The sequence below is a fragment of the Phodopus roborovskii genome, unplaced genomic scaffold, assembly GCF_943737965.1.
Source record: "Phodopus roborovskii unplaced genomic scaffold, PHOROB, whole genome shotgun sequence".
NCBI classification, from domain to species: domain Eukaryota; kingdom Metazoa; phylum Chordata; class Mammalia; order Rodentia; family Cricetidae; genus Phodopus; species Phodopus roborovskii.
The window spans coordinates 51,174,907-51,199,429 of NW_026126418.1; the positions used below are offsets into that span (position 1 = coordinate 51,174,907).

The 24,523-nt window shown below is 43.4% G+C and overlaps 1 protein-coding gene across 1 annotated transcript; it reads right to left on the bottom strand.

Annotated features, from left to right (window-relative positions):
* Positions 1-13,246: 13,246 nt before the first annotated feature.
* LOC127222529 (histone H3.3) lies at positions 13,247-14,047 on the bottom strand. Its single transcript, XM_051184713.1, has one exon. It carries the CDS (start codon positions 13,960-13,962, stop codon positions 13,552-13,554), a length of 411 nt encoding a protein of 136 aa, XP_051040670.1. The 5' UTR covers positions 13,963-14,047; the 3' UTR covers positions 13,247-13,551.
* Positions 14,048-24,523: the final 10,476 nt, after the last annotated feature.

Here is a 24,523-nt window from a genome sequence, read left to right on the forward strand (position 1 = left end):
TATCATATCATCTGCAAATAGTGACAGTTGACTTCTTTCTTTACAATTTGTATCCCCTTCATCTTCAAGTGCAATACTGAAGAGATATGGAGAGTGGGCAGCCTTGTCTTGTTTCTGATTTTAGAGGAGTCGTCTTAAGCTTCTCTCCATTCAATTTGATGTTGGCTGTTGGTTTACTGTATATTGCTTTTATTATGTTTAGGTTTGTTCCTGTTATTACTCTCTCCAAGACCTTTATCATGAAAGGGTGTTATATTTTATCAAAGGCTTTTTCAGCATCTAGTGAGATGATCATGTGGTTTTTCTTTTTCAGTTTGTTTATATGGTGGATTATAATGATGGGTTTTTGTATGTTAATCCATCCCTGCATCCCTGGGATGAAGCCTACTTGGTCATGGTGGATGATTTCTCTGATGTGTTCTTGAATTCAATTTGCCAGTATGTTATTGAGTATTTTTGCATCAATGTTCATGAGTGATATTGGTCTGTAGTTCTTTCTTAGTTGTGTCTTTGTGTGGTGAGGGTACAAAGGTAATTGTGGCCTCATAAGAGAGAGAGAGAGAGAGAGAGAGAGAGAGAGAGAGAGAGAGAAAGTTTGGTAATGAACCTTCTGCTTCTATTGTGTGGAACAATTTGAGGAGAATTGGTATTAGCTCTTTTTTGAATTTCTGGTAGAATTCTTCACTGAAGCCATCTGGCCCTGGGCTTTTTTGGTTGGGAGGCTTTTGATGACTGCTTCTATTTCATTAAGGGTTATAGGTCTATTTAAATTGCTTATCTGTTCTTGATTTTAGTTTGGTAAGTGATAGCTATCCAGAAATTTGTCAATTTCCTTTGAATTTTTGAATTTTGTGGAGTACAGGTTTTCAAAGTATGACCTGATGGTTCGCTGGATTTCCTCAGTGTCAGTTGTTATGCCCCCTTTTCATTTATTTTGTTGATTTGCATGTTCTCTCTTTGCTTTTTGGTCAGTTTTGATAAAGGTTTGTCTATCTGGTTGACGTTCTAGAAGAACCAACTCTTCATTTCATTGATTCTCTTCTCTGAATGGTTTTCCTAGTTTCTACTTTATTGATTTCTGTCCTCATATTGATTATTTCCTGACATTTACTCCTTAGGGTGGTTTTACTTCCTTTTATTTTAGAGCTTTCAGTTGTGCTGTTAATTCTCCAGTGTGACTATTTTCCAGTCACTTAGTGCTATGAAATTTCTTTTTTCAAAGTGTCCCATAAGTCTCATTCAATTCTAGGAAGTCTTTAATTTCTTTTTCTTCCTTGACCCAGGAATGGTGCAATTGTGCATTGTTCAATTTCCATAGTTTGTAGGGTTTCTGCATTTTGTGTTGTTGTTGTTGAATTCCAACTTTAAAGCATGGTAGTCTGAGACTATTCCAATTTTTTTGTATCTGTTGAGGTTTGCTATGTTGCTGAGTATGTGGTCGGTTTTGGAGAAGGTTCCATGTGGCACTGAGAAGAAGGTATATTCTTTTGTGTTTGGATGGAATGTTCTATAGATGTCTGTTAATCCCTATTGGGACATAACTTCTATTAGTTCTTTTGTTAAGTTTCTTTCTTTTGTCGTTTCTTTTCTTTGTTCCTTTTTCTTCTTTCCAATGCAAATACACAAGGCTTTATTGAAAGCAAACTTGAGTTCATCAGACAGAACTCTTGACACAGCTGGTGAGAGGGGCAGTTCCAAACCAGCAGGGAGAGAGTTTATAAAGGAAAAAACTGCAAGCTGAAGGGGTACATGCCTGGCATTTTCTGGTTGGAATAGCAAGGTGACTTTTTGGCTGATTGGCCCTAGGGTTAAGCAGTGAAGAATTTCCATTAGAACATCTGGTGACAATGATAACCTCTCTGTTAGTCTCATGACTGGTTAAGTCAAGGATGAGGAGTTCTGAAGCAATATTTTACCATTTGTGGTTTTTCCTGGAACTGGGTTCAAAGTTCAGTCAGGGGCCTCTCAAGATGGTATCTAATCTAAAATGGCATTATTTTTGCCTGGTCTCATATTTCCCCATCTCTTTTGATCTTAAAAGCCAATCTTGGACTCTTATTTACGGACTTTGGATAGGAACATATTGAGTCTGGGTTCAAGTGACCACCTGCTCATGTACAAAACCCTGTTAGTGGATTGATGATACAGAGGCCTAATGTTGGAAACAAAAAGAATATTAAGAGGGGACCTGTCAGGGCTGATATTAGGGTGGTCATCCAGAGAGAGCTATTGAACCAGGATCTGAACAGCCCTGGGTGGCCTCTCCTGTCTGCATTTGTCTAACCCTTCTCTGATCTTAGCCATGTTGTCTTTGATGACCTGAGTGGTTCTTATAAAAAGCAACATTCTTCCCCAAGCCCTGCACAAAGATCTCCCTGTTATAAAAACAGGAGGTCTATCCCTGCCAGTTTTGGAGGGTTACCTCTGCTAGAGATGAGGGAGTCCTTCAGGTGTGCGATGGGATCGTCTGCCTTGTGGAGGCTTGCAAATAAGCTAACCCTTAATTTAGAATAATGGCAATCCTGTTGAACAAGAGCCATGGTGCCTGTGCCTATGCCAGCTGCCATTCCATCCCTAAGTATAAGCCTAAGGGCCAAGATAGTTATAGGCTCACACCTTAACCACTTGGAAGCTCAAAGGATTTGGGTAAATCTCTAGAGAAACTTGTCCTTGGTATGACAGATCAGTCAGGAAAGGAGCCCAACTAGGACACAGAACCCTTGAGCTCTTGTGATCACCTTCTCACAGGCACAGGCTATTAGGCCAGTCAAACAGGCCCATGGGATGTCATTGTGAGGACCTAGAAAATTTGACCCTCAGACAGGGATGGTGGAGGTGTAGGGGTGGCTGTGGCTTAGGGATACCCGGCCAATGCAGCTGCCTTGTCCAGTGACCTGCTGGATGGTCAGGGATGTTTTGGACTACCAGCAGCAATCCCTAGAGTTAGAGGTATTTGAGTATGCTCCTGGCAGTGCAATCCCCTCATAGGATATAATGTCATGACCATCTGCAAGCGGTGGTTAAATCTGACCTAGATGCATTCAGGAAGAGGTTGGATTAAGAACCGTAAAAGGGAGTCCTTGGTGGTAAAGGGCTGCCTAGGTTAGAGTCTGTAGCAATGATGGGAGTCACAGAAGGAGTGGATTGGGGGAGAGAATGTGGGAGGAATGGACACGTAGGGTGGGGGAGACAGGGTTAATCAATTGTTTGGGGCCTATCAAGACTAAGGGATGACTGCACCCTATGGATGGTGAAGGTTAGTTTTGGATCATGGTCTCAACAGTAAAGCCACATACCCCATATCAGTGTTCCAATTAGTTTTTCTGCCAGCCTCAGTAAAACTGATGACCAGTACATTCAGAGCCCTCCATCAGTCATCCATGGGTGATTGTGGAACCGTTCTTTTTCATAGCAGGGGCCACAATAGACTCATTTGTTATCTAGGGTACAAGTCCCTATCCCCACTATTTTTATGTCCCCTGCCTGTTGAATGGTTATTAAATTCTCAGTCACGGAGTGACCCACCCAGTGGATTCACATTCCCACCTGGCACAATAAGCATCCCCCAGCCCTCCACATTGTTTACATTGGGCTTTGGACAATAGTGTCCTGGGCAGACATAGAACCCCAGGCATCCGGTGGCCCCATGGCACCCAGGAGTTACATCTTTACCCAGGGAAGGGCTCCTGATCTGAGGGGTTCTAATTGTCACCTACCAGGTCACAAAGGTCCACATAGAGGTCAGGGAACCAGGTGCCTAAAGGATGCTAGTAAGAGTAAGTACTGTTGACTATGGTCCCCCCATCTGCATTAACAACTATACAAGTTTGGTTCCATGAGGCATGGGAGTTTCTTGTAGCTTGGCCATTGGCAGATGTCTGCACCAATAGAATGATTACGAGGGTTGCTGTCAAAGGCATTGCTGGATTAGAACCTTGAGCAGATTAGTGGAGTGTGCTATTGTCTTCCATCCTTGTCCACAGTAGTCCGCTGGTCTAGTGTGGGAGTAGTGGATCCAGGTGGCCATTCTGTCAACTTTCAGGGACATGGGAGTAGTAGTGAGCAGAACAATGAGGGATCCAATCCCTTCCATCTGAAATCTAGGTTTCTTTGTGTCTCCTAACATTAACCCATTCCCCGGATTAAAACTTGTGACGTTAAGGAGGGTTACCAGATTCATGAAAGGCCCTAGGTTTAGGCCAAATATTTTTATGTGCCTATTGTAGCTTTTTTATGTCCTTTAGGATTTGTTGGTTGTCTATTGGCCAGGAGCCAGGGCAGGAACAATATGGGGGAAGGGGGAGGCACTCTCTCTGCCAAATATGATTTCATAGGGAGTTAGTTCCATCTGGCAAGAGGAGTTCCTTACCCTGAAATGGGCAAAGGGGAGGAGGGCTACCCAGTCCACGCCAGCCTCTAAGGCTAACTTGGTTAAGGTCTCTTTTAGTGTTGTGCTAATTCTACCTGTCCTGAACTCTGGGGTCTATAAGCATAATGTAATTTCCAATCACACCCCAGGATGGTAGCCAAATCCTGACTTACCTAGGACCCAAAAGCCAGTCCATTGTCCGACTCTATCATAGCAAGAAAATCATACCTGGGTAGGTTATCTGCAAGCAATTTCTTTGTTACCACCTGTGTTGTTTCATGCCTCTGTCCATCCTGAAAAGCCATCTGGGAAATCAGTAAATATTTATATTCATATCTGCCAGGTTTTACCTCTGTGAAGTCAACTTTCCAGTAGGTACCAGGTTTCTTCCCCCTAACCCTGGATCCTGGACTTCTAGGATTGGCCACAGCATTTATAAGTTGGCAGGCCTTGCATTTGGAGAATGAGGTCCACAATTTGATTTCTATCTTTGATTTTTGACTTTTGAGTGTTTCAATAGGTCCTGTATTCTGCAGACCCCGTGTGGAAGTTAACAGTAAATACTTTTGAGTAGCCTCTGTCCCAGTTTGATTTTACTGCAGGCCAATCACCACCATCTCTCTAGACATTGTGTCATTGGAAGTCTTTATGCAATCTGGATCTTTCCAGGTATATTAGGAGGCCTTGGGCAATGTAGGGGGCTTTGGATCCACAAGGCCAAAGCCAATATAGGGCCAGCCTGCATAGCCACCTCCAGGGATGTCTTGTCTGCCAAATTGTTTCCTCTTGGCACTGGCCTGTCTCCCTTCTGGTGTCCCAGGCCAAATAGCCTTTAGGAGGATTTTTAATAGCCCTTTCTTTGCATTTTGCTCTGTGTACATGCACACTTGCAATGGCATCAACAGCATATCAGCTACCAGTGTAAATGTTAATCCTTTTCCCTTGGCCTAGTTCTAAGGCCTCTGTCAGAGCCATAAGCTCTGTCTTCTGTGACAAGGTGGTGGGATGCATCCACTCAGCCCAGACCAGTTTTTCTGAAGTAGTCACCGTAGCCCCAGTCCATCATGTACAAAACAGCTCCCATCTGTATACCAGGTAACCTCTACATCTGGTAGAGGAGTGTCCTATAGATGGGTCTGGTCCTGTGCCCCCATACTAGGATCTTGGAGCAGTCATGCAGGGGCACTTCCAGGTCTGGGTCAGGCAGCAGTGTAGCTGTGTTCAGAATGGTGGGCATCTGCAACATTATTCTGGTGGGATTTAGCAATGTCTGGTAGTGGATTAGGCAGGTAATACTGAGCCATTGTTGAGGAGGCTGTTTGAGTACCCCCCTTCAAGAGTGTGAGGGGTAGCTATGGTTAGGTACCAGCAAAGTCACCATGGTTATTATGCAGAAGCATGGAGGCCATTTTGTCACAATTGGGTCTAGTCTGTTAGACAAGTTAAGCCAATGGTCACCCCCATAGCCACAGAGTCTGGGTTAGAACCCTTTTGGAGATTCCTCCATGCTCATCTACAAACAGATAAAATGGCTTAGTGACATCAAGCAGGCCCAGGGCTGGGGCTAAGAGTAAGCTTTGCTTTAAGTTTTCAAAGGCCACCTGCTAGCTATCTGTCCATTAGGATTTTTCTTTGTCTTTTGTAGCCTCATACAAAGGCTTAGCTATTTCCGCAAACCCAGAGATCTAGAGCTGGCAAACCCCAGCAGTGCTCAGAAATTCTCTCACCTGTCTTGCTGTGGTTGGGTCCAAGATCTTTAGCACAAATCTGGGCCTTTTTAGTCAATTCTCAATAGCCCAGTTCTCCCAATGTTTTGGAGCCGTCCCTTGGTCCTTCTTAAGGAAGTCTCTTGGTCAGCTACTGTTATAAACAAATAATCTATATATTGGAGTAAGGTAACATCTGGGTGTCAAGTACGGTACTCACTCAAGTCCTCATGTAAAGCTTCAATGGAGATGGTGGGGGACTTTTTAAACCCTTGTGGTAATCTGGTTCAGGTTAGTTGGCTGCTAACCCTGATCTCTGTGTTGTACCATTCAAAGGTGAAGCAAGGTTGGTTCAGGGTTGCCAATGGGAGGCTGATAAAAGCATCCTTTAAGTCCTGGACTGGTTGATAATCATTGGTATGAGGCTTTTTGACAGGTAGAAGGGGGGTTCTTCCAGGCCGGCTGAATAGGCCTCAGTACCCCAAGGCCCAATAACCACCTTATATGGGGTGTAATACCTGCCTTAGCCTCCCAAGGCATGGGGTACAGGCAAACAGTAATAGGACCTGTTCAGGTTTTAGGTCCACTAAACTTGAACCTATTATTTTTTAAGTCCCATACCTCCAGTTTCGGCCCAGGCTTGAGAGAACTGAAAGAACCATATCTTTATGTCAGCCTCTGGCTTGATGTCAGATTGGTGTAGCCTGTATTCATCTGTTAGGTTATGAGTAACAAGCACCTGGACCAGTTCTCTGGTTTCTGGGAGAACTTAGGCCACTTTATGGGAAAAATGGATCGGAGCCTTCATTTTGGAAAGGATGTTTGCCCCATGAGAGGATAGGAGCATTCAGGTATTACTAAGAATGAATGGTTACCCAGGCCATTCCTAAGTCCACTGTTCTTTGGGTAGTCCACGAGTAGGGTTTTATTTCCGTGTCCCCCTGGACCCAGTATTGTTTGTTGGACATGGGCCCAAATGGTTCTAAAAGCACCGATATCAACCATGAAGTTTCCACTCTTAATGAGTTATCCTGGTTTGGGGGGGGGGTCAGAAACCCATCTCCCCTAATCGCTGTCCCTTGCCTAAGGATATTACTGCTGCTCTTAGTCTTTTTCTTTGTGCATTCTGTAGTTCAATGTCCCTCTTCAACCTTGCAATAGGTAAATTGTTCTTTCCTAGCCTGGGTCTTTGTTACCTCTAGGTTCTTACACCCCTTTCCCCACAACCAGGCGCCTCAATTGTCTTTTGCATTCTTCAGGTTCAGCCGTAACAGCCAGTGACATACATGCAAGATGATGGTTTTTACACTGTTCATCTGCTTTTCCTCTGCACTTTCCCTTCCATTGTACAATTTTTCAGCCACCACAACTCTGATATTTTCTACTCCTAGACATTCTATCCTTTGCAACTTTTTCTTAATATTTGGTGCTGCTTGGTTAATAAATGCTAGAATTAAGGCACCTGTGCCTTCCGTGAGTCTGGATCATATGGAGTATACCTCTGAAAGGCACCTTGAAGCCGCTCTAAGAATACAGCTGGACTTTCTTCTGCCTCTTGTCTATCATCACAGATCTTACTCAGATTTGCAGACTGCTAAGCGGCTGCTTTGAGACCTGCTAAAAGAGTCTGGCGATAGATCAGGAAGCTCCCCTACCTTCTGCCATGTTGTGGTCCCCATCTAGGGAGAGTCAGGGTCTTTGTTAAGTTTCTGTCTGGTGGTCCCGTCTAGCAGTGAGAGTGGGGTGTTGAGGTCTCCCACTATGAGTGAGTAAGGTTTTATGAGCTTTGAGTTTTAGTAGCATTTCTTTCACAAATGTGGGTGCCTTTGTATTTGGGGCATAGATGTTCAGAATTGAAACTTTGTGCTGATGGATTTCTCCTGTGATGAATATGAAAGACCTTCTTCATCTCTTTTGATTTTGGTTTGAAGTCTAACTTGTTAGATATTAGGATTGCTATGCCTGCTTGCTTCTTGGGTCCATTTGATTGGAATTTTCCCAACCCTTTACCCTGAGGTAATGTCTGTCTTTGAAGCTTATAGATGTATTTCTTGTATGCAGCAGAAGAATGGATTATATCTTATGCATCCATTCTGTTAGGCTGTGTCTTTTTATAGGCAAGTTAAAACCATTAATGTTGAGGAAAAGTAAGGACCATTGATTAATAATGCTTGCTTGTTTTAGATTTGTTTTTGGCGGTGGTATTGTGAGTATATTTGCCCTGCTTTTTCTTTTGGGTTCTGGTGAAGTGGGATTATCTATTGCCTATGTCGTTATGAGTGTAGTTATCTTCCTTGGGTTGGAGTTTCCCTTCCAGAGCATTCTGTAGGGCTGGATTTGTGGATACGTATTGTGAATATCTGGCTTTGTCATTGAATATCTTCTTGTCTCCATCTATAGTGGTTGAGAGTTTTGCCAGCCTGGGCTGGCATCTGTGGACTCTTAGTACTTGTACATCTATCCAGGATCTCTGGCCCTGAGAGGTTCCAAGGAAAAGTCACATGTAATTTTGATAGGTCTGCCTTTATATGTTACTTGGCCTTTTTTTCCTTTGCTGCTCTTAATATTCTTTCTTTCTTTTGTATGTTAGGTGTTTTGATTATGTGACGATGGGACTTTTGTGTGTGTGTGTGTGAGGGGGGATCCAGTCTGTTTGGTGTTCAGTATGCTTCTTGTACTTTCATGGGCATATCCTTCTTCAGATTGGGAAAGTTTTTTTCAATGATTGTGTTGAATATGTTTTCTGCACCTTTGAGCTGGGCTTCTTCACCTTCTTCTATGCCTATTATTCTTAGGTTTGGTCTTTTCATGGTGGCCCACATTTCCTGGATGTTTTGTATTAGGGATTTGTTGGATTTAAGATTTTCTTTGGTCGATGGATCTATTTCCTCTAGTTTATCTTCAGTGCCTGAGATTCTCTCTTTGATCTCTTGTATTCTGTTGGTTATGCTTGCATCTGTAATTCCTGATTGTTTGCCTAGTCCCATCATTCCCTCAGTTTGTATTTTCTTTATTGTCTCTATTTCAGTTTTCAAGTCTTGAACTGTTTGAATTGTTTCCTTCATCTTTTTATTGTTTTTTCTTGGCTTTCCTTACTTTCTTTAAGATTTATTCATTTCTTGTATTTTTTCTTGGTCTTTTCCTCTATTTCTTCCAATTATTTGTTTGTTTTTTCTTCCATTTCTTTAAGGGATTTTCTCATATCATCTTTGAGGGCCTCTATCATTTTTATGAAGTTATTTTTTAAGTAATTTTCTTCTGTTTCATCTGCTTTGGTGTGTTCAGGTCTAGTTGGTGTAGAGTCCCTAGATTCTGGTGATGGCAGGCTTGTCTTTCTATTGTTCGGTGTTTTCTTGTATTGCGGTCTTCCCATAGCTTCTTCCAGAGGGTGCAGGTAGAGTCTTTCTGTCTCTCTCCCCTGCTCTCCCGGTGGGTGTAGGTGGGTTAGGAGTTCAATGTCTGTAACTCTGGGTGGTCCAAGCTCTCTAGGAAGTCTCTCTTCCAGCAGAGGGCCAGGGATAGGGTTCAAACAAAGATCAGGTGAGTGTGGCCTCAGGGTGGTCCTGCGTGGATAGTGGATAGGTAGGTCCAGTGTACTCAGAGCAGACCCAGGAAGTTCCATGGAGGTGGAAGATTTGTTGGACCCACACTCTGGCCCAATTCTCACCAGGAGCAGTGGGCCAAGCAGGACCTAGGGTGAGGGAAAGGCAGGCTCTGGTTCAACTTTCAAATAAGATTTGCAGGTAGTATTTTGTTGGAGACCTATGACTTACAAGCAATCTGGCAATCTTGGTGAGAGAAATTTGCAAGGCAAGTGAAGAGAGAAAGGGCTTCAGAGTTCTTTCTCAGCTCAGCATAAGAACACTAATTTACTAAAACCTCAGCTGCTGCTTGACAACAGACAGACCTGCACCCAAGAGCATAGCTGTCTCTTTCAAGCTGTACAGGGATGGATGTACAAGGATGTTCCACCAAGTAGATCAGTGTCTCTTATGAAATGCTAGTTCCCACTCACCAAGGCTTTCACAGTAAAAAAGCAGTGAATAGTCGTACTGATTATCCTAAGAGATTTTTCAGTGCTAGTGAGTATTACCATTAGCTTTCCTTTTTAACTTTTTTATGTTTAAATATTCATAAAGAATATTACAGAGGTATTTTACTGAGATAAAACATTATATTTAAAGATTCTTATGTGTTCCCTCTAGGCTTTATCTCTGGATCTAAAGTACATAATTTTCCTAGGCTCATGAACATTTTTTAACTTGCATAAATAGAGGTATGAAGCCATAGGTAAAACAAGCATTGCCTTTGCATAATTAAAGATGTAAATAAGTGGTGACTGTGGCTAATATTCTTCCAGATAGTCTATGAATATATGAAATACACATATATTTACATAAATTAATTCATATTACATATACATTTCTATTCCTTATGCTTTTGACTACTGTTTATATTCATGAGCTACCCTTTTTGTTGTTGACAGGGTCCCAGAATTCAGACCAGGCTGGCCTCAAACTACATTGCCTCTATATCCTGAGTGGTTGGGATTAAAAGTGTGCCCAGTTTACCCCATTCATTTTTACATCTGTATGTATTCTCTGTTAGATAGGTCTTGCCTTTTATCCCAGTTTCTTACTGATAAATATCTAAGTTCTTTATTTCTTTGCAACAGCTATTCTTATGTTTTTGGTTGTGAGCCTAGCCTTTAATGGCCGAGCCATCTATCCAGCCCTGCAACAGCTATTCTTTTTACAAACTTTGCTGGTGACCTCTCTGCGCATTCTTAAAAAGAACTGTGGGGTCCTGGTGCTCCAGGTAGTGTCAGGGGTGGGCTGACTCTTCTGGATGGGTTTTAGGCTAGACCAGTCATTGGTTGGCAACCCCCTCAATCTCTAGGCCACCCTTACCCAAGCACATTCCACCAGAGTCATAGGATAGAAGCAATACCACTGGAGGAAAAAAAAAAATATCAGTGATGCCTAATGATAGTCTGCTATACTCATATATTAGTACCTAGCCTAACTGTCATCAGAGAGGCTTCACCCAGAAACCGATGGAAACAGAGGGAGACCCACACCAGATATTAAGTGGGGCTCAAGGAATCATGCAGGAGAGGGGAGGAAGGATTGTAGAAGAAGACAGGTCAAGGACACCACAAGAAAACCCACAGAATCAACTAATCTGGACCATAGGGGCTCACAGAAACTGAACCAGTAACAAGGAAGCCTGCTTGGGACTGACCTAGGCATTCTGCATATATGGTACAGTTGTGTAACTTGCTCTTCTTGTGGGACTCCTAACAGCAAGAGCAGGGGCTGTCTCTGACTCTTTTGCTGGGTTTCTGGACCCTACTCATACTGGGGAGGTGCTTAGTCTTACTGCAACTTGATATGCCTTGGTCTGTTGATACTCAGTGGGAGACCTGCCCTTCCTGAACAGAAATGGAGGAGGAAAGGATTGAGGTTATGGGGAACTGGGAGGAGAGAAGGAAGGGGAAATGGTGGCTGGGATGTAAAATACATGAATGTGAGATAAATCACTAGACATGGAGTTACTGTGATATATTCAGCTTATATTTTGAAACACTTGACTAAATTGCTTTTCAAAATATATAGCTAGTTCCTTTACATTCTTACCTATCAAATGACTTAACATTAGCCAAATATTAGTGAAAATGGCAGCTTATTATTTGAAATTGTACTTCTTTTATTTTGTATGAGATAGGAACTTCATTTGTGTATTGGTTATTTCTCTTTTTAAAATGGCCAGCCAGCTAAGTCCCATCACATTGACTAACTTTTCTTGTTTTGGTTAGAACTGCCACTTTTGACACTATTTGTACACCCTATTGTGATTCAAATACCTTCTGAATCATCCTATGATACTACAAACCACTTGAAATTTCTATAATTTAATAGTATGGTTTAATAGCCAATCTGACTTTCTAGTTTTTTAATAGTAGCTGAAGACGTTAGTGGTAGAGTGGGAACAATTGGTTCTCAGGGGAGCAAGTACTAGCCAGCTCTGCCATAACTCAGTCCTGCTATGCTATAGTGTTGCAAGGTAATTCTGCCAGAGAATACTCCAGCATTCTGAAAGCCAAATAGAAAGTCTGTATTGCTGGCCATCGACTACATAGGAAGCTTGCACAAAACATGCAGCCCCAAGACTCACAGTTCTTTGCCTTTTATGCATATCTTGGACTAGCAAGAGCAGTCAATGAGAAGTAAAACTACAGAAGCCAAAAGGCAATGCTAGTATACTTTGGGACTTTCCTGGATCCTATGGACTAGGCCTGAAGCTATGGACTGGGGGTCCGATGGATTAGGTCTTTGTTTCCATTGCAGCATGTGTTTGGGCCTAAGTGCTGGGTTCTAAGGTCAGAATGGCGCCTCTAAACAAGGCAGTGTGCTACGTTCTCCAGGCCTGCTATATTCCTCATTGGTTCTATGGCCTGAGTCAATTCATGGACTCATCTTGGGACAAGGGATTATATCATCCCCTCAAAACTAACAGAACTTGCCCTCTGTTTTTACATAATTATGTAGGGAGTTGAGTAATCATGGTCCTATAGTGAGGGCTAGGAGCAAACGGATTAATGGCATGATAAAAGCCGTAAATAGAGAGGTTAACCAGGGCACCAGGACAGCAAGCATTGGTGCCAGTTATCAGATTCTTGGTGTCTCTTTTCTCTTTAAAGTTATTTCTGCCATGGATAAACTTTCTCTAGTTACTGGTTGGCATAGAAGCAGCAAGTTCCTCCCAGTGCCATACACAAATATCCTTGTTTCAAGAAGAGGTCCAGACCTCTTCAGCTCTAACTCTGCTGGGGAGTGTACCCAGACTTCCAGAGATGAAATTCAGTGTTCCAGACGCTCTAGGTTTATGTATACTTGAGCATCAAGTTCCTTGAGGCTTTTATCACCCACAATTAGCACTGGAGTTTCTTTCTTTCTTTTTTTTATAGTTTAATGTATTTTAATAGCAAACTTACAGGAGCAGCACAGAAGACAGACAACATTAAAAACATGTACTTGCATGTAGGACAACTCAGTTAGAAAAGTATAGTGAATGGATGGAATCTACTGTATGATAAAAATGCTACAAACACCATTTAGTTGCCGTCAATAAGAAATTTACTTATTTTAAAAAAGTCCAAATGCTGGCATTGTCCAGAAAATTTTAACAGGTTTATTTATAATTGTTATAAAGTTGAACTGTTGAAAGTGTTCACTGAAACATTTTGCTTGCATTAATGCTTTACATCTTGCATTTATATTAAAAATTCACACACAAATGAAAATGGAAAAACTGCCAATACCTGATTTCTGTCCCCTATTTTTCCACTCGCAATCATATACTTAGGTACCTTTTGACCCCCATGGAAAAAATATCTAACATTCAGAACTACTGATAACAGGAAGAAGAGGAAAAAAAATTTGATAATGAAATGTTTCCCCTCATAGTGGACTCTTAAGCACGTTCTCTGCGTATGCGGAGTGCTAGCTGGATATCTTTTGGCATAATTGTTACACGTTTTGCATGGATAGCACACAGGTTGGTATCTTCAAATCGGCCAACAAGATAGGTCTCACATGCCTCCTGCAAAGTACCGATACCTGCACTCTGGAAGCGCAGATCTGTTTTGAAGTCCTGAGCAATTTCTCGCACCAGACACTGGAAGGGGAGCTTGCGAATCAGAAGTTCAGTGGATTTCTGATAGTGTCTGATTTCACGGAGTGCCACAGTACCAGGCCTGTAACGATGAGGTTTCTTCACCCCTCCAGTAGAGGGCGCACTCTTGCGAGCGGCTTTTGTAGCCAGTTGTTTCCTGGGTGCTTTGCCACCGATGGATTTACGGGCAGTCTGCTTTGTATGAGCCATGATATAAGCACCTCCTTACTTAACCCCCCTTCTCCTTCGGCTGGAGCTCGGCAAGCGAGAGGCGGCGCTGGCGTTAGAGAGCGGCGGCAGCAGCGGTGACGGCTGCGAACACCAGCACTGGAGTTTCTACTGCAGCAGAGCTCATAATGCCTGCCTCTGCCAACAGGGAAATGAGAATAGGGATAGCTTGACATGCAAAAGGCAGCCCAGATATAGATGTAGGTACACACTTTCCTTTCTCTATTATAGACGAACACCTGTGAAATGACACACAAGAGAACACAGGGAAGTGGTGTCTCTTCCAGTGAACAATTCAGAAGATGTGCACTTGGTTAGGCCATTAGTGCAACCAAGCCAGGTAGTCTCTGGGCCTGGAAATACACTCAGCTGCCATCCTGCAGTTAGCCTGCAGGACATGACTACAGGAATTGGCTTATGGGGAATTATCTAGGTGACATCTTAGTGACATTAAAAAGTCATCCTTTCCTTGGAGGTCCCTAAGGGTGAGCTTTGAGTGGTCCCACCTATAGCTATTATGGTCCTAACATAATAATTGGAATTTGGGGGTCTAGGCATAGCCGATAGTCTTTATATATGTCTGGTTAAGAATAGTTCAGGAACTGATGCATATTCAACCAACCATTCACATACAACCTGACTCCCAGGTTCTTCCATTTTCCCAGTAATGACCTTCAGTTTCCTGCCAGGTCCTAACCTTTGTAGATATGAGATTGCATCACCCCAGACTAGCAAAAGAAAGATAGATTGTGATGGTTTTCTCTCTAGGTCTAGGAATGGAACAATGTGACTCCAGGAGGAATTGGTTTCACAACCCCCTGGGCACAGTGGTATTTGATTGGCTCTTGGCAGTTGGTGTGGGGGCCACCCCCTGGGTGAATATAGTATTGGGTATATTGGAGCCCAGTAAATTACTGGACCCACAAATCCAAGAACATGTTCTAATTTCTGAATTTTCTTTCTAATATCTGGGGCTGACTGTATAGTAAAAGCAGTATTGAGCACTTCTGGTTCTATGGGGGTAAAACCTGGAACCCAGTGGGTGGTTCTTGGGGCTCTGGCATTACCCCACTCACTTTAGACAGATTGGCAGGTTTTCTAGAAGCTGCCTTCAATCCTCTTAAAAGGGAGCAGCAAAAATTGTCCAGAGCCTCCTTACCTTGGTCAGTGTTAGGGTTTCAAACAGGTTGGGCAGAGGGGGAAATTTGCTCTGTCTAGGCTGCACTGTTCCATCAGCAATACCTACCTAGCCCAAGGGTGGCTGTCCTACTCTACCCCACTCCTTGATTATGATGAGGCTAGTTAAGGAGCTGTTGACAGCTATCCTAAGTCAACTGGTGGGTGTAAGAGCCTGAGGCTTTTCAGAGAATAGTGAGTTCCAAATATATATATATATATATATATATATATATATGTGTGTGTGTGTGTGTGTGTGTGTGTGTGTGTGTGTACACATACATATATACATACGTACATACATACATACATACATATATCATGGGCTGAGAAGGAGACATAAACTATGGAAAGGGAGAGATGATAACCTCTGGGTCCTGGGGCTGGCTTGGGAAGATGAGGGCTGCTTCTGCACTAGGGAAATTCTTCCTAGGGCCCTCATAACCAGAGCCACTCCATGTGTGTAGAGGGAAGAGGGGACCTGAGGACCACTACAGCAGCAGCAGCCCCAGCCCACCCCTACCCCTGCATCCCCGTGCAGTGTACACATGTGCAGCCAGGGGCAACTATTTCCCCTTCCCTGGGAATAGTCCAAACTGAGCTGGGACATATGGCAGGAGAAAGATAGGTAGTTAGGGTGGAGAGAACAGGTACAAATTTGGATTTCCTGGATGGGCCATGGTGGCACACACCTTTAATCCCAGCACTTGGGAGGCAGATCTCTGTGAGTTTGAGGCTACCATGGTGTACAGAATGAGTTCAGGACAGCCAAGGCTATACAGGGAAACCATGTCTCAGGTTTCTCTGAGAGACCTGGCCAAACCATACCCTTGAACAGTGTCTTGGGAATGCTCATACCTCCTGGAACTGCAGCTCCTCTTCTTCCAATCAACAGAACTGACAAAAACATACATAGAGATACACAAATGGGCAACAGTGAAGACAACCAGGGGTGGCCACTACATAGACAAAAAAAAAAAAAAAAAAAAAAAAAAAACAGGGGATCTGGTGATGTCTCAAGTGGATCTCAGACACTGTGAATTAAGGCCTCATCCAGTCTTCATAAGTGTCCTATGTCAAAGGAACCAGAAACAGACTTGCCTCCACAGCCAGACAGTTTTATGTAGTTTCTCCTTTCAGGGTGGAGGCACCAAGATCCTCTGTGTCAACAGGAGTAGAGGCAAGAGAAGTTCCTGGGGTCTCAGGATGCCTCAGGGTGTGTGTCCATTCCCCATGCTATCTGTCCAGAGGATTCCAGGCCCCTAGTGACCTAGCATGTCAGTCTCTGGGAATCTGTTGGTGCTTCCAGAATGTTTTGAGATAATTCCTCCAGAGAACACACTTTCTAGTCTCCAGAAAGTCCATGTTGCCAGCCAGCAGCTACAAGGGGAACATACCTAAAACACACAGCCCAGAATCTCACCATTCTTTGCCTTTTATGCGTGCAGGCGCGCGCGCGCACACACACACACACACACACACACACACACACACACACACACACACACACAAAACAAAAAACCAAACACATTTCTGACTAACACACTTTGGTTAGAAAGAAGTGAAACTATAGAAGCCAAAAAGCAAGGTCAGCACATTTCGGCATTTCTCTGGATCTGGGAATTTCTCTGGCTCTGTGAACTGTGGAGTATGTCTCTTATGGATTAAGTCTGTTTCCCGTTTTGACAGGTGTGAGAACCCGCATGCTGTCTTTAAGGTCAGAATGGTGTCTCTAACAAGGCATCAGTTGTGCCAAGGTCTTGGGGCCTGTTACAATAGAAAACACTTGGACCCATGTTGTGTGGAAAGAAGGGTGAACGGGTCAGAAAGGCAAAGGCTCTGTAGAGAGGGTTTCTGCTGTGGCTGTTCCCTTAGAGACCAAGAATGTGACTCTCCTTTGTACCACACTTACACTTGTGCTGCGTTCTTGGACCATGTGTCCTCTCGCGCTGTATTTAGCAGCACAGGCTTCCTCTCCTAATAGCAAGATGATTAACCAAACTCCCAGGAGGATCCTAAGGAGCTGCCCAGGACAGAAGCAGAGGACTCTCCTGCTCAATAGCTTCCCGGGGCCTCCTTGTTCTAGAAGACGCTTTCACGCTTTCTCATTTGTCTTCCTACTTTAGCCTGATCTCCTTTCCCACAAGAGTTCTTTAGTGATTACAGAGCAGATAAAGCACATTGATAACAAATCTGCTGCACTGAGGAGCCCCAGTCTCTAGATCGTTGCTGACAGACACTAAGATATTAGGACATAGGAGTGTTTGGTGGATCAGGGAGATTGGATTAGAGAATTTAAGAGCTCCTCCCACTTTTCAGTGACCATCACAGCACTGCGAAGAGTCAGATTGCAAATGTTTTGTGGTCTTTCAGATGATGAGCAGTTTTTCAACCACACAGTCTCCAGTAGCAAAGCCCATTTTCTGTAGGGAGTTTCTCTTCAGTTGAGCTTTCGGTCTACCAGATCCTTTGGAGAGAAGAGGTTGGAGACATGGCACAGGGGCTGTGCCCAATACTACATCCCCAGAACCACCAGAAGGAGCCACTGATCTCTGCCAGGTGTGGAATAAGTTTATGTGACATGTGAGACTTCCTGTATTGGATCAACAGAAACTAAATGCATCCCCTCCTCACACACACACACACACCATGTCCTTATCTGTCTATGCCAGAAGATCTCATAAATAGCATATGCTGACAGCCATAATGATTGTAGTCATCTCGAGAAACAAGCAAACTCTTTACTAAAAGTAGGATTCATGGAGTTCAAACAACTGTCATTTCTCGGGTGCCTGGTAGTGATATTGTTAGTTGGTAGCCAATGACATTTCAGTGTGAATTGGCTCCCCAGAGTTCTTGGAATTGAACAAACTGCTTTCCCAGAGTGCACAGGTTCCAGACAGCTGTGTTTGCCCAACTGTTTGATGTCACGTCTCTATTTAGTTCATGGGCATATCTGAGAAGAGAAAAACAACAGTGGCAAACTTCAAGTGTAAATATGATATGGCAATGAAAATTGCCTGTTGGTTTAACCAGTGCCATGGCATCAGGTGATAGGCAGAAAAGGGAGGCTGAGCCAAGACTTAGAGTCCACACCTATATGTCAAGGCTGTAGAGGTCTGGTGTGATTGGTATGTATACCTTTGTGTGCAGCCTTGCTCTTTTGAAGAGTCCGTGCTTAGGCTGACCACAGGGAGGGGGGCCAGTAAAGGGGAACAGAATAGCCCAATGAAGGGATAATATGTCCTCAGAAAGGGAAACAAAGGTCACCCAAAGTGGTGACATGGTGTGGGGGCAATGAGTCTGGAGTGTATTTGGAGAAAAACCTTCTAGTAATGGTCTGCATCTGAGCTTATATGGCCATTTTACCTCTAGGCTGTTTATTTTCTTTGTACTGGGAGGAAGCTACTGATGCTAAGAACCTCTGGAACTTTTTTGAACCTAAGAGACCAACAGTTCAGCTGGGTGGTGGAGGTGCATGCCTTTAATCCCAGTACTCGGAAGGCAGAGGCAGGTAGATCTCTGAGTTTGAGGCCACCCTGGTCTACTAAGTGAGTTCTAGGACAGCCTCCAAAGCTACAGAAACCCTGTTTCAGGAAAAAAAAATTCTCAGGAGACACTGGCTTTGTCCACAAAATAGGACTTCTGAATATTTCTAAATGTCTTCTGTGAAATCTGTACAAATTTTTACACTTCCCAAATCTTGTCCCTGTTCCTTTAAAATGAGCTGACAGTGCCTTGGGCTATTTATACCCCACAGAAGCTTGGGAAAACTTCCCAACTCTCTTCCTAGGAGCTATGCTAGTTAGTTCTTGACAGCTTGACATAAACGAGTATGGCTAGGGAAGAGGGACCAGCTTATTTCTGAGGCAGCTCAGATGTGAGTGGGGACAGCACAGATGACAGAGAGTGGACAGACACTGCCAAGGGAGTTAAAGCTGTAGTCTATGCCAGTCTCCTCCTCCTTAGCAACCTGACCCTGATTCTTCCTGAGATTATTGTTGCTCAGAGTTAAAGACGACGTTTCCTTCCAATGCCCTGCTCAGAGCCTCCTGGGCCCCAGGGATTGTACATGGGGGAACCCATCCCAGCAGACCAGCCCATCCAGAGTCTGCCAGTTTCCTAGTCCTGCCTCCACAAATGAGAGAAAGTAAGCTTGGGCCTTTTTCTAGCCAGCCTTCTGGTGCCCTGCAAAGGGCCTCCTGAGACCTGGGGACTGTGCATGGGGAACCTGTCCCAGTGCAAATGTCCTAATCCCTGTCTCCATCCACTGGAAGAGGAGAGCCATCAGAGTATTGAACCTGCTTGCACTCACTGAATAGAACTGACACTACCAGAGTCTAGGGACTCCACACCAGCAAGACCTGAAAATCCCAACACAGATGAAGCAGAAGAGAATGATTCTAAAAACAACTTTATGATGATGATAGAGACCCTGAACGAGGTAATAAGAAAATCCCTTAAACAAATGAAAGAAAAGAACAAAAAAATTAAAGAAATGGAGGAAAAGACAGACAAAAATTGCAAGAAACAATTCAAACCGTTCAAGGTTTGAAAGCTGAGAGAGAGAGAGAGAAACACAGGCTGAGGGAATGCTGGAAATAGAAAAGCTAGATCAACAATCAGAAACTATAAATGCAAGCATAACCAACAGTATACAAGAAAAGAAGAGAGAATCTCAGGCATTGAAGATATAGTAGGAGAAATAGATTTATTGACCAAAGAAAATCTTAAGTCCAACAAATCTCTAACACAAAATATCCAGGAAATATGGGACATTGTGAAAAGACCAAACCTAAGAATAATAGGTATAGAAGAAGGTGTACCTCAAAGATACAGAAAACATATTCAACAAAATCATAGAAGAAAACTTTCTTAACCTAAAGAATGACATTCCAATGAAAGTACAAGTAGCCTAAAAAACACTAAATAGAGTGGACCACAAAAAAAAGTTCCCTTGCTACATAATAATCAAAATACAAAACATACTGAATAAAGAAAGAATATTAAGAGTAGCAAAGGAAAAAGGCCAAATAACATATAAAGGAAAACCTATCAGAATTACACCTGACTTCTCCATGGAAACTCTGAAGACCAGAAGGCTAGATATTTGACCAACACTAAGACAACAGATGCCAGCCCAGACTGCTATACACAGCAAAGCTTTCAATCACTGTAGATGGAGAAACCAAGATATTCCATGACAAAACCAGATTTAAACAATACATATCAGCTAATCCAGCCCTACGGAAAGTTCTGGAAGGAAAACTCCAACCCAAAAAGTTAACTATACCGACAAAAACATAGACAATAGATAATTCCACTATACAGCCAAAAGAGAATTTCACACACTATACTACCTCAACAACAAATCCAAATCAAACAAGAATTAACTATCAATGGTCATTAATCTCTCTCAATATTAATGGTCTTAATTCACCTATAAAGAGACACAAGCTAATAGAATGGATATAAAGACAGAATTCATCCTTCTGGGTACATACAAGAAATACACCTCAACTTCAAAGGCAGGGGAGAGGAGGACATGAGGGAGCAGGAAGATTTAGTTGGGGGCAGAGTAGAGGAGAGCAAGAAAAGGGATACCATAATAAAGGGAGCCATTATGGGTTTTAAAAGAAATCTGGCACTAGGGTAATGTTCAGAGATCTACAAGGATGACCCCAGCTGACAATCTAAGCAATACTGGAAAGGCTACCTTCAATGCCCTTCCCTGATAAGGAGTTGGATGATTACCTTATCTACCATCCTTGAGCCTTTATCCAGTAGCTGAAGGAAGCAGAAGCAGACGCCCACATCTGAGTACTGAGCCACACTCCTGGAATCTTGTTGCAGAGCGGGAGGAGTGATGAACAAAGGGGTCAAGACCATGCTGGAGAAACTCACAGAAACAGCTGATATGAACAAGGGGGAGCTCAGGGACCACAGCCTGACAGCTGGGAAACCAGCATAGGACCAACCCAGATCCCCTGAATGTAGGTGTCAGTTAGGAGGCATGGGCAATCTATGGGACCTCTGGCAGTGGATCAGTATTTATCCCTAGTATATGAATGGACTTTGGGAGCCCATTCCACATAGAGGGATACTCTCTCAGCCTAGACACATGGGGGAGGGCCTAGGCCCTGCTCCAAATGATTTAATAGACTTTGAAGACTCCCAATGGAAGGCCTCACCCTCCCTGGGGAGCAGAAAATGAATGGGATAGGGGGTTGGGGAGGCAAGGGAGGAGGGGAGGGAGAAGGAACTGGGATTGATATGTAAAACAAGATTATTTCAAATTTAAATTTAAAAATAGGACATTTCCTTTATGGGTGTTTTTTGGTTGTTGTTTTATTATTATTATTAAAAAGAATCTCACAAAATGAGTATCTCAAAAAGGAAGCTAGGCTAACACCTCCACCTGCAGAGTTGGGGGAAGACAGCAATGAGAGTTTTTCTGCTTGCCTCGGTCCAGTGGGAAGACATAAACAGAACTAATCTAAAAATGGCTGATATTACCTAAGCCTGAAAATAAGGAGTCCTAGAAGACCCAGTCACCCCTTCTAGAAAGCTTAATAAGGGCATCTTAACAGAGCTCCTAAGTATGGCCACATGGCTCCATCCTAGCCACACCATGCAGATGGGACTAAGCCTAACTGTAACATGTGGGCCTTAGGGCCATCCCAGATCCAAATGATGGCAGGGGCTAGTGGTCTAATAACCAGTTAATGGGTACCCTGAGAATGTTAAAGAAATTATGTAGCATATTTCTGTTATCTCTGTCCTATATGAAGAAAGGCTAGATTACAATAGGAATGGGGTTCCTGGAGACATTGTTTGAATAACCCTCTAGAGTCTATAAACCCCATACCTCTAGAGTCTATAAACCCCATACAATGACACTGGGGACATCTACAGTATGCTGGTCTCTGTGATAAGAAGCTAGAGGAACAGCTACAACAGAAAGCTGACTTGTGGCTCATTTAAATATCAAGCTTCCCCTCTGTGGTAAGATGCATGTGCTACTTTGGCACATTGGAAATTGTTAGAGAAATAGCCTTGATTTAGCATTCACTGCCAGAGAACACCTATACCAGGCCGTGTTTGTAAGAGCTTAGGGTGGAGGGGGAGCTGGAGCATCCTAAGGCCAGGTGTGGTGGCTCATGCCTGTGATCCCAGCACTTGGGAGGCTAAGGAAGGAGAATTGTCATGAGTTTGAGACTTGCCTGGATTACAGTGTGAGACCTTGTCTCAAAACACAAGCAAACAAACCCAAAAATCTTGAGAGCAAATATTACTTCCCTCTACTACAAATATAATTTCCTTCTACAACATGTGTACCAGAATATAACTTCCCTCTACCACATGTACCAGATTATACCTTCCTGCTCATGCCTACCCCACAAGTACTAGAAGTTTGCATTAAAGCTCAGGAAACCATCCCAAAGCACAGTTGGGGGAGCAGGAGCAGGAATTGTTGGCTGTCCTAAAATGTTTCTTCATTTTGCTTCTCATGAACACCACAATAAATAATGCCTCCAGCCTGCACACACATTAAGTTGGGGGATTTTGTTATTCAAATGCTACAAATAGGTCCTTTCCAGAATGGAGAGTCCATTACATTTCTAAATACTCCCCTGCTGGGAGTAATTTCTTAAACAGTTTATAAAGATGATGCTAATGATAATAACAGTACCATCAGCATGGTTTTTTTTTAGAGGATTCTGTGTGTGTTGGAAATTTGGCAATAATATTAGCTGTGCTATGTTACATGTTTAAGTGTTGTTGGGAAGTCCTACAGGAAGCACTGTTTTAATGATCACATTTCATTTGAGGAAGCAGGATCAGAGACACTTAACATTCTGAGCACACAACACCACAAGCTCACAATATCAGCTGCATGGGATTTGAGAACATTTGGACAGAGCTCTCTAAGCACACTACCTGTGGTAGACTGCTTTATAAACTCTATCACAGCAAAGACAAAAATGTGAAAAACAAATGTAAACTCCATGTTTACAGTACTCTATTTAAAAAAAAAATCAAAGTAGGTACATTTCAGATGCAGAGGTAAAAGTTGGCCTCTTCAGCCACATGGCCACACTGACTTTAGGAGAAAGGTGGTTTTAGATGTCTTATGACCTTGGGGTAGAGGGCCACGGGTTTGGCCATAGTGATCTCTACTGGAGCTTTTAGCTACCAGGGTGATCATCTGTGAATTAGTGCAGAAGGATAGGTGGGTGCCCTTAGGTTCAGCCCAGTCTATGGAAACCTTGGAGGGTAATCATGCAGGTAAGCTAGTATTTCAGGAAGCCTGACCCTCCAGCCTGATGCCACATCTCCCTGGGCCCAGCACATATACTCTCAGCTTTAATGAAACATGAAGAGGCACAGCTTAAGAATCTGCAGGAGACAAATGACCACATGCTAGAGGCAGTGCCCAGTAATGCTGACACTCAAAGGGAGGCCTGGAGCCTTGCATGGGGAGTGCATTTAGAGGAAAGGCACTGGTGTCAGCATTGCTCCTGATTGGCTAGATCGTCTTGCAAGGTTCTTCAAGTTCTTGTCTCTTTGATGGTCAAAGTCCTTGTCCAATTTGGTCAAGATCTCTTCACCTAGCCAGCTTTGGTAGAAACAAAAGGAAAAAGAGAGGGACCCACCATCTCAAGCAACAGGGGATGGGATTGCTGATGGTAAATATTGGTCCTGTGTATCAGGACCATTGGGCTTCTAGCCCTGAGTTCTGTCTTGAGTTTGAGGCCTTGAGAAAGCCACTCAAACTTCTTGAACATCATTCCCATATACATACATAAGTAAGTGTGTGTGTGTGTGTGTGTGTGTGTGTGTGTGTGTGTGTAGAGTCATAGCTGTAGCTGTGTTACTACTACAAACTTAATCCTGTTTTCACCCATTGGAGTTTATTGTGTATCCTTCCCATCCCAGGAACTATGTCACCATAAGAAGCAATACTTAGTTAGGTTCCCATTTCAGGTGCCTGTATCACTGGGAGGGAGACAGGTCATAAACCAAGATATAAATACATGGCCTAAAGGTCATAATCGGTGAGAGCCCAAGCAGGACAACAGATGGCATGGTAAATCGGTGTGGTTGGAACAAAGCTCCAGGACAGGCAGGACAGACAAAGGGCAGTGAGTCTGGGCGGAAGAGCATCCAGGCCAGCTGGAGAGCAAGCCCACAGCCCAGAGTTCCCAACAAGCCAGTCAAGGGCATTGGGACACAGTCACTGGGAAGATGAACCTGAAGGGTAGGAGCTGGGCTGATGGGGAAAAACAGAATCCACTGGAAGTGTGAACCTTAATCTAGTTCTCAGAATTAAATATTAGGATAGTCTGTGGGTAGCAGGAAAATC

Bases quoted from the DNA above. Each gene is read 5' to 3' on its own strand.
- LOC127222529 (XM_051184713.1), bottom strand. From the start codon at position 13,962: ATGGCTCATACAAAGCAGACTGCCCGTAAATCCATCGGTGGCAAAGCA.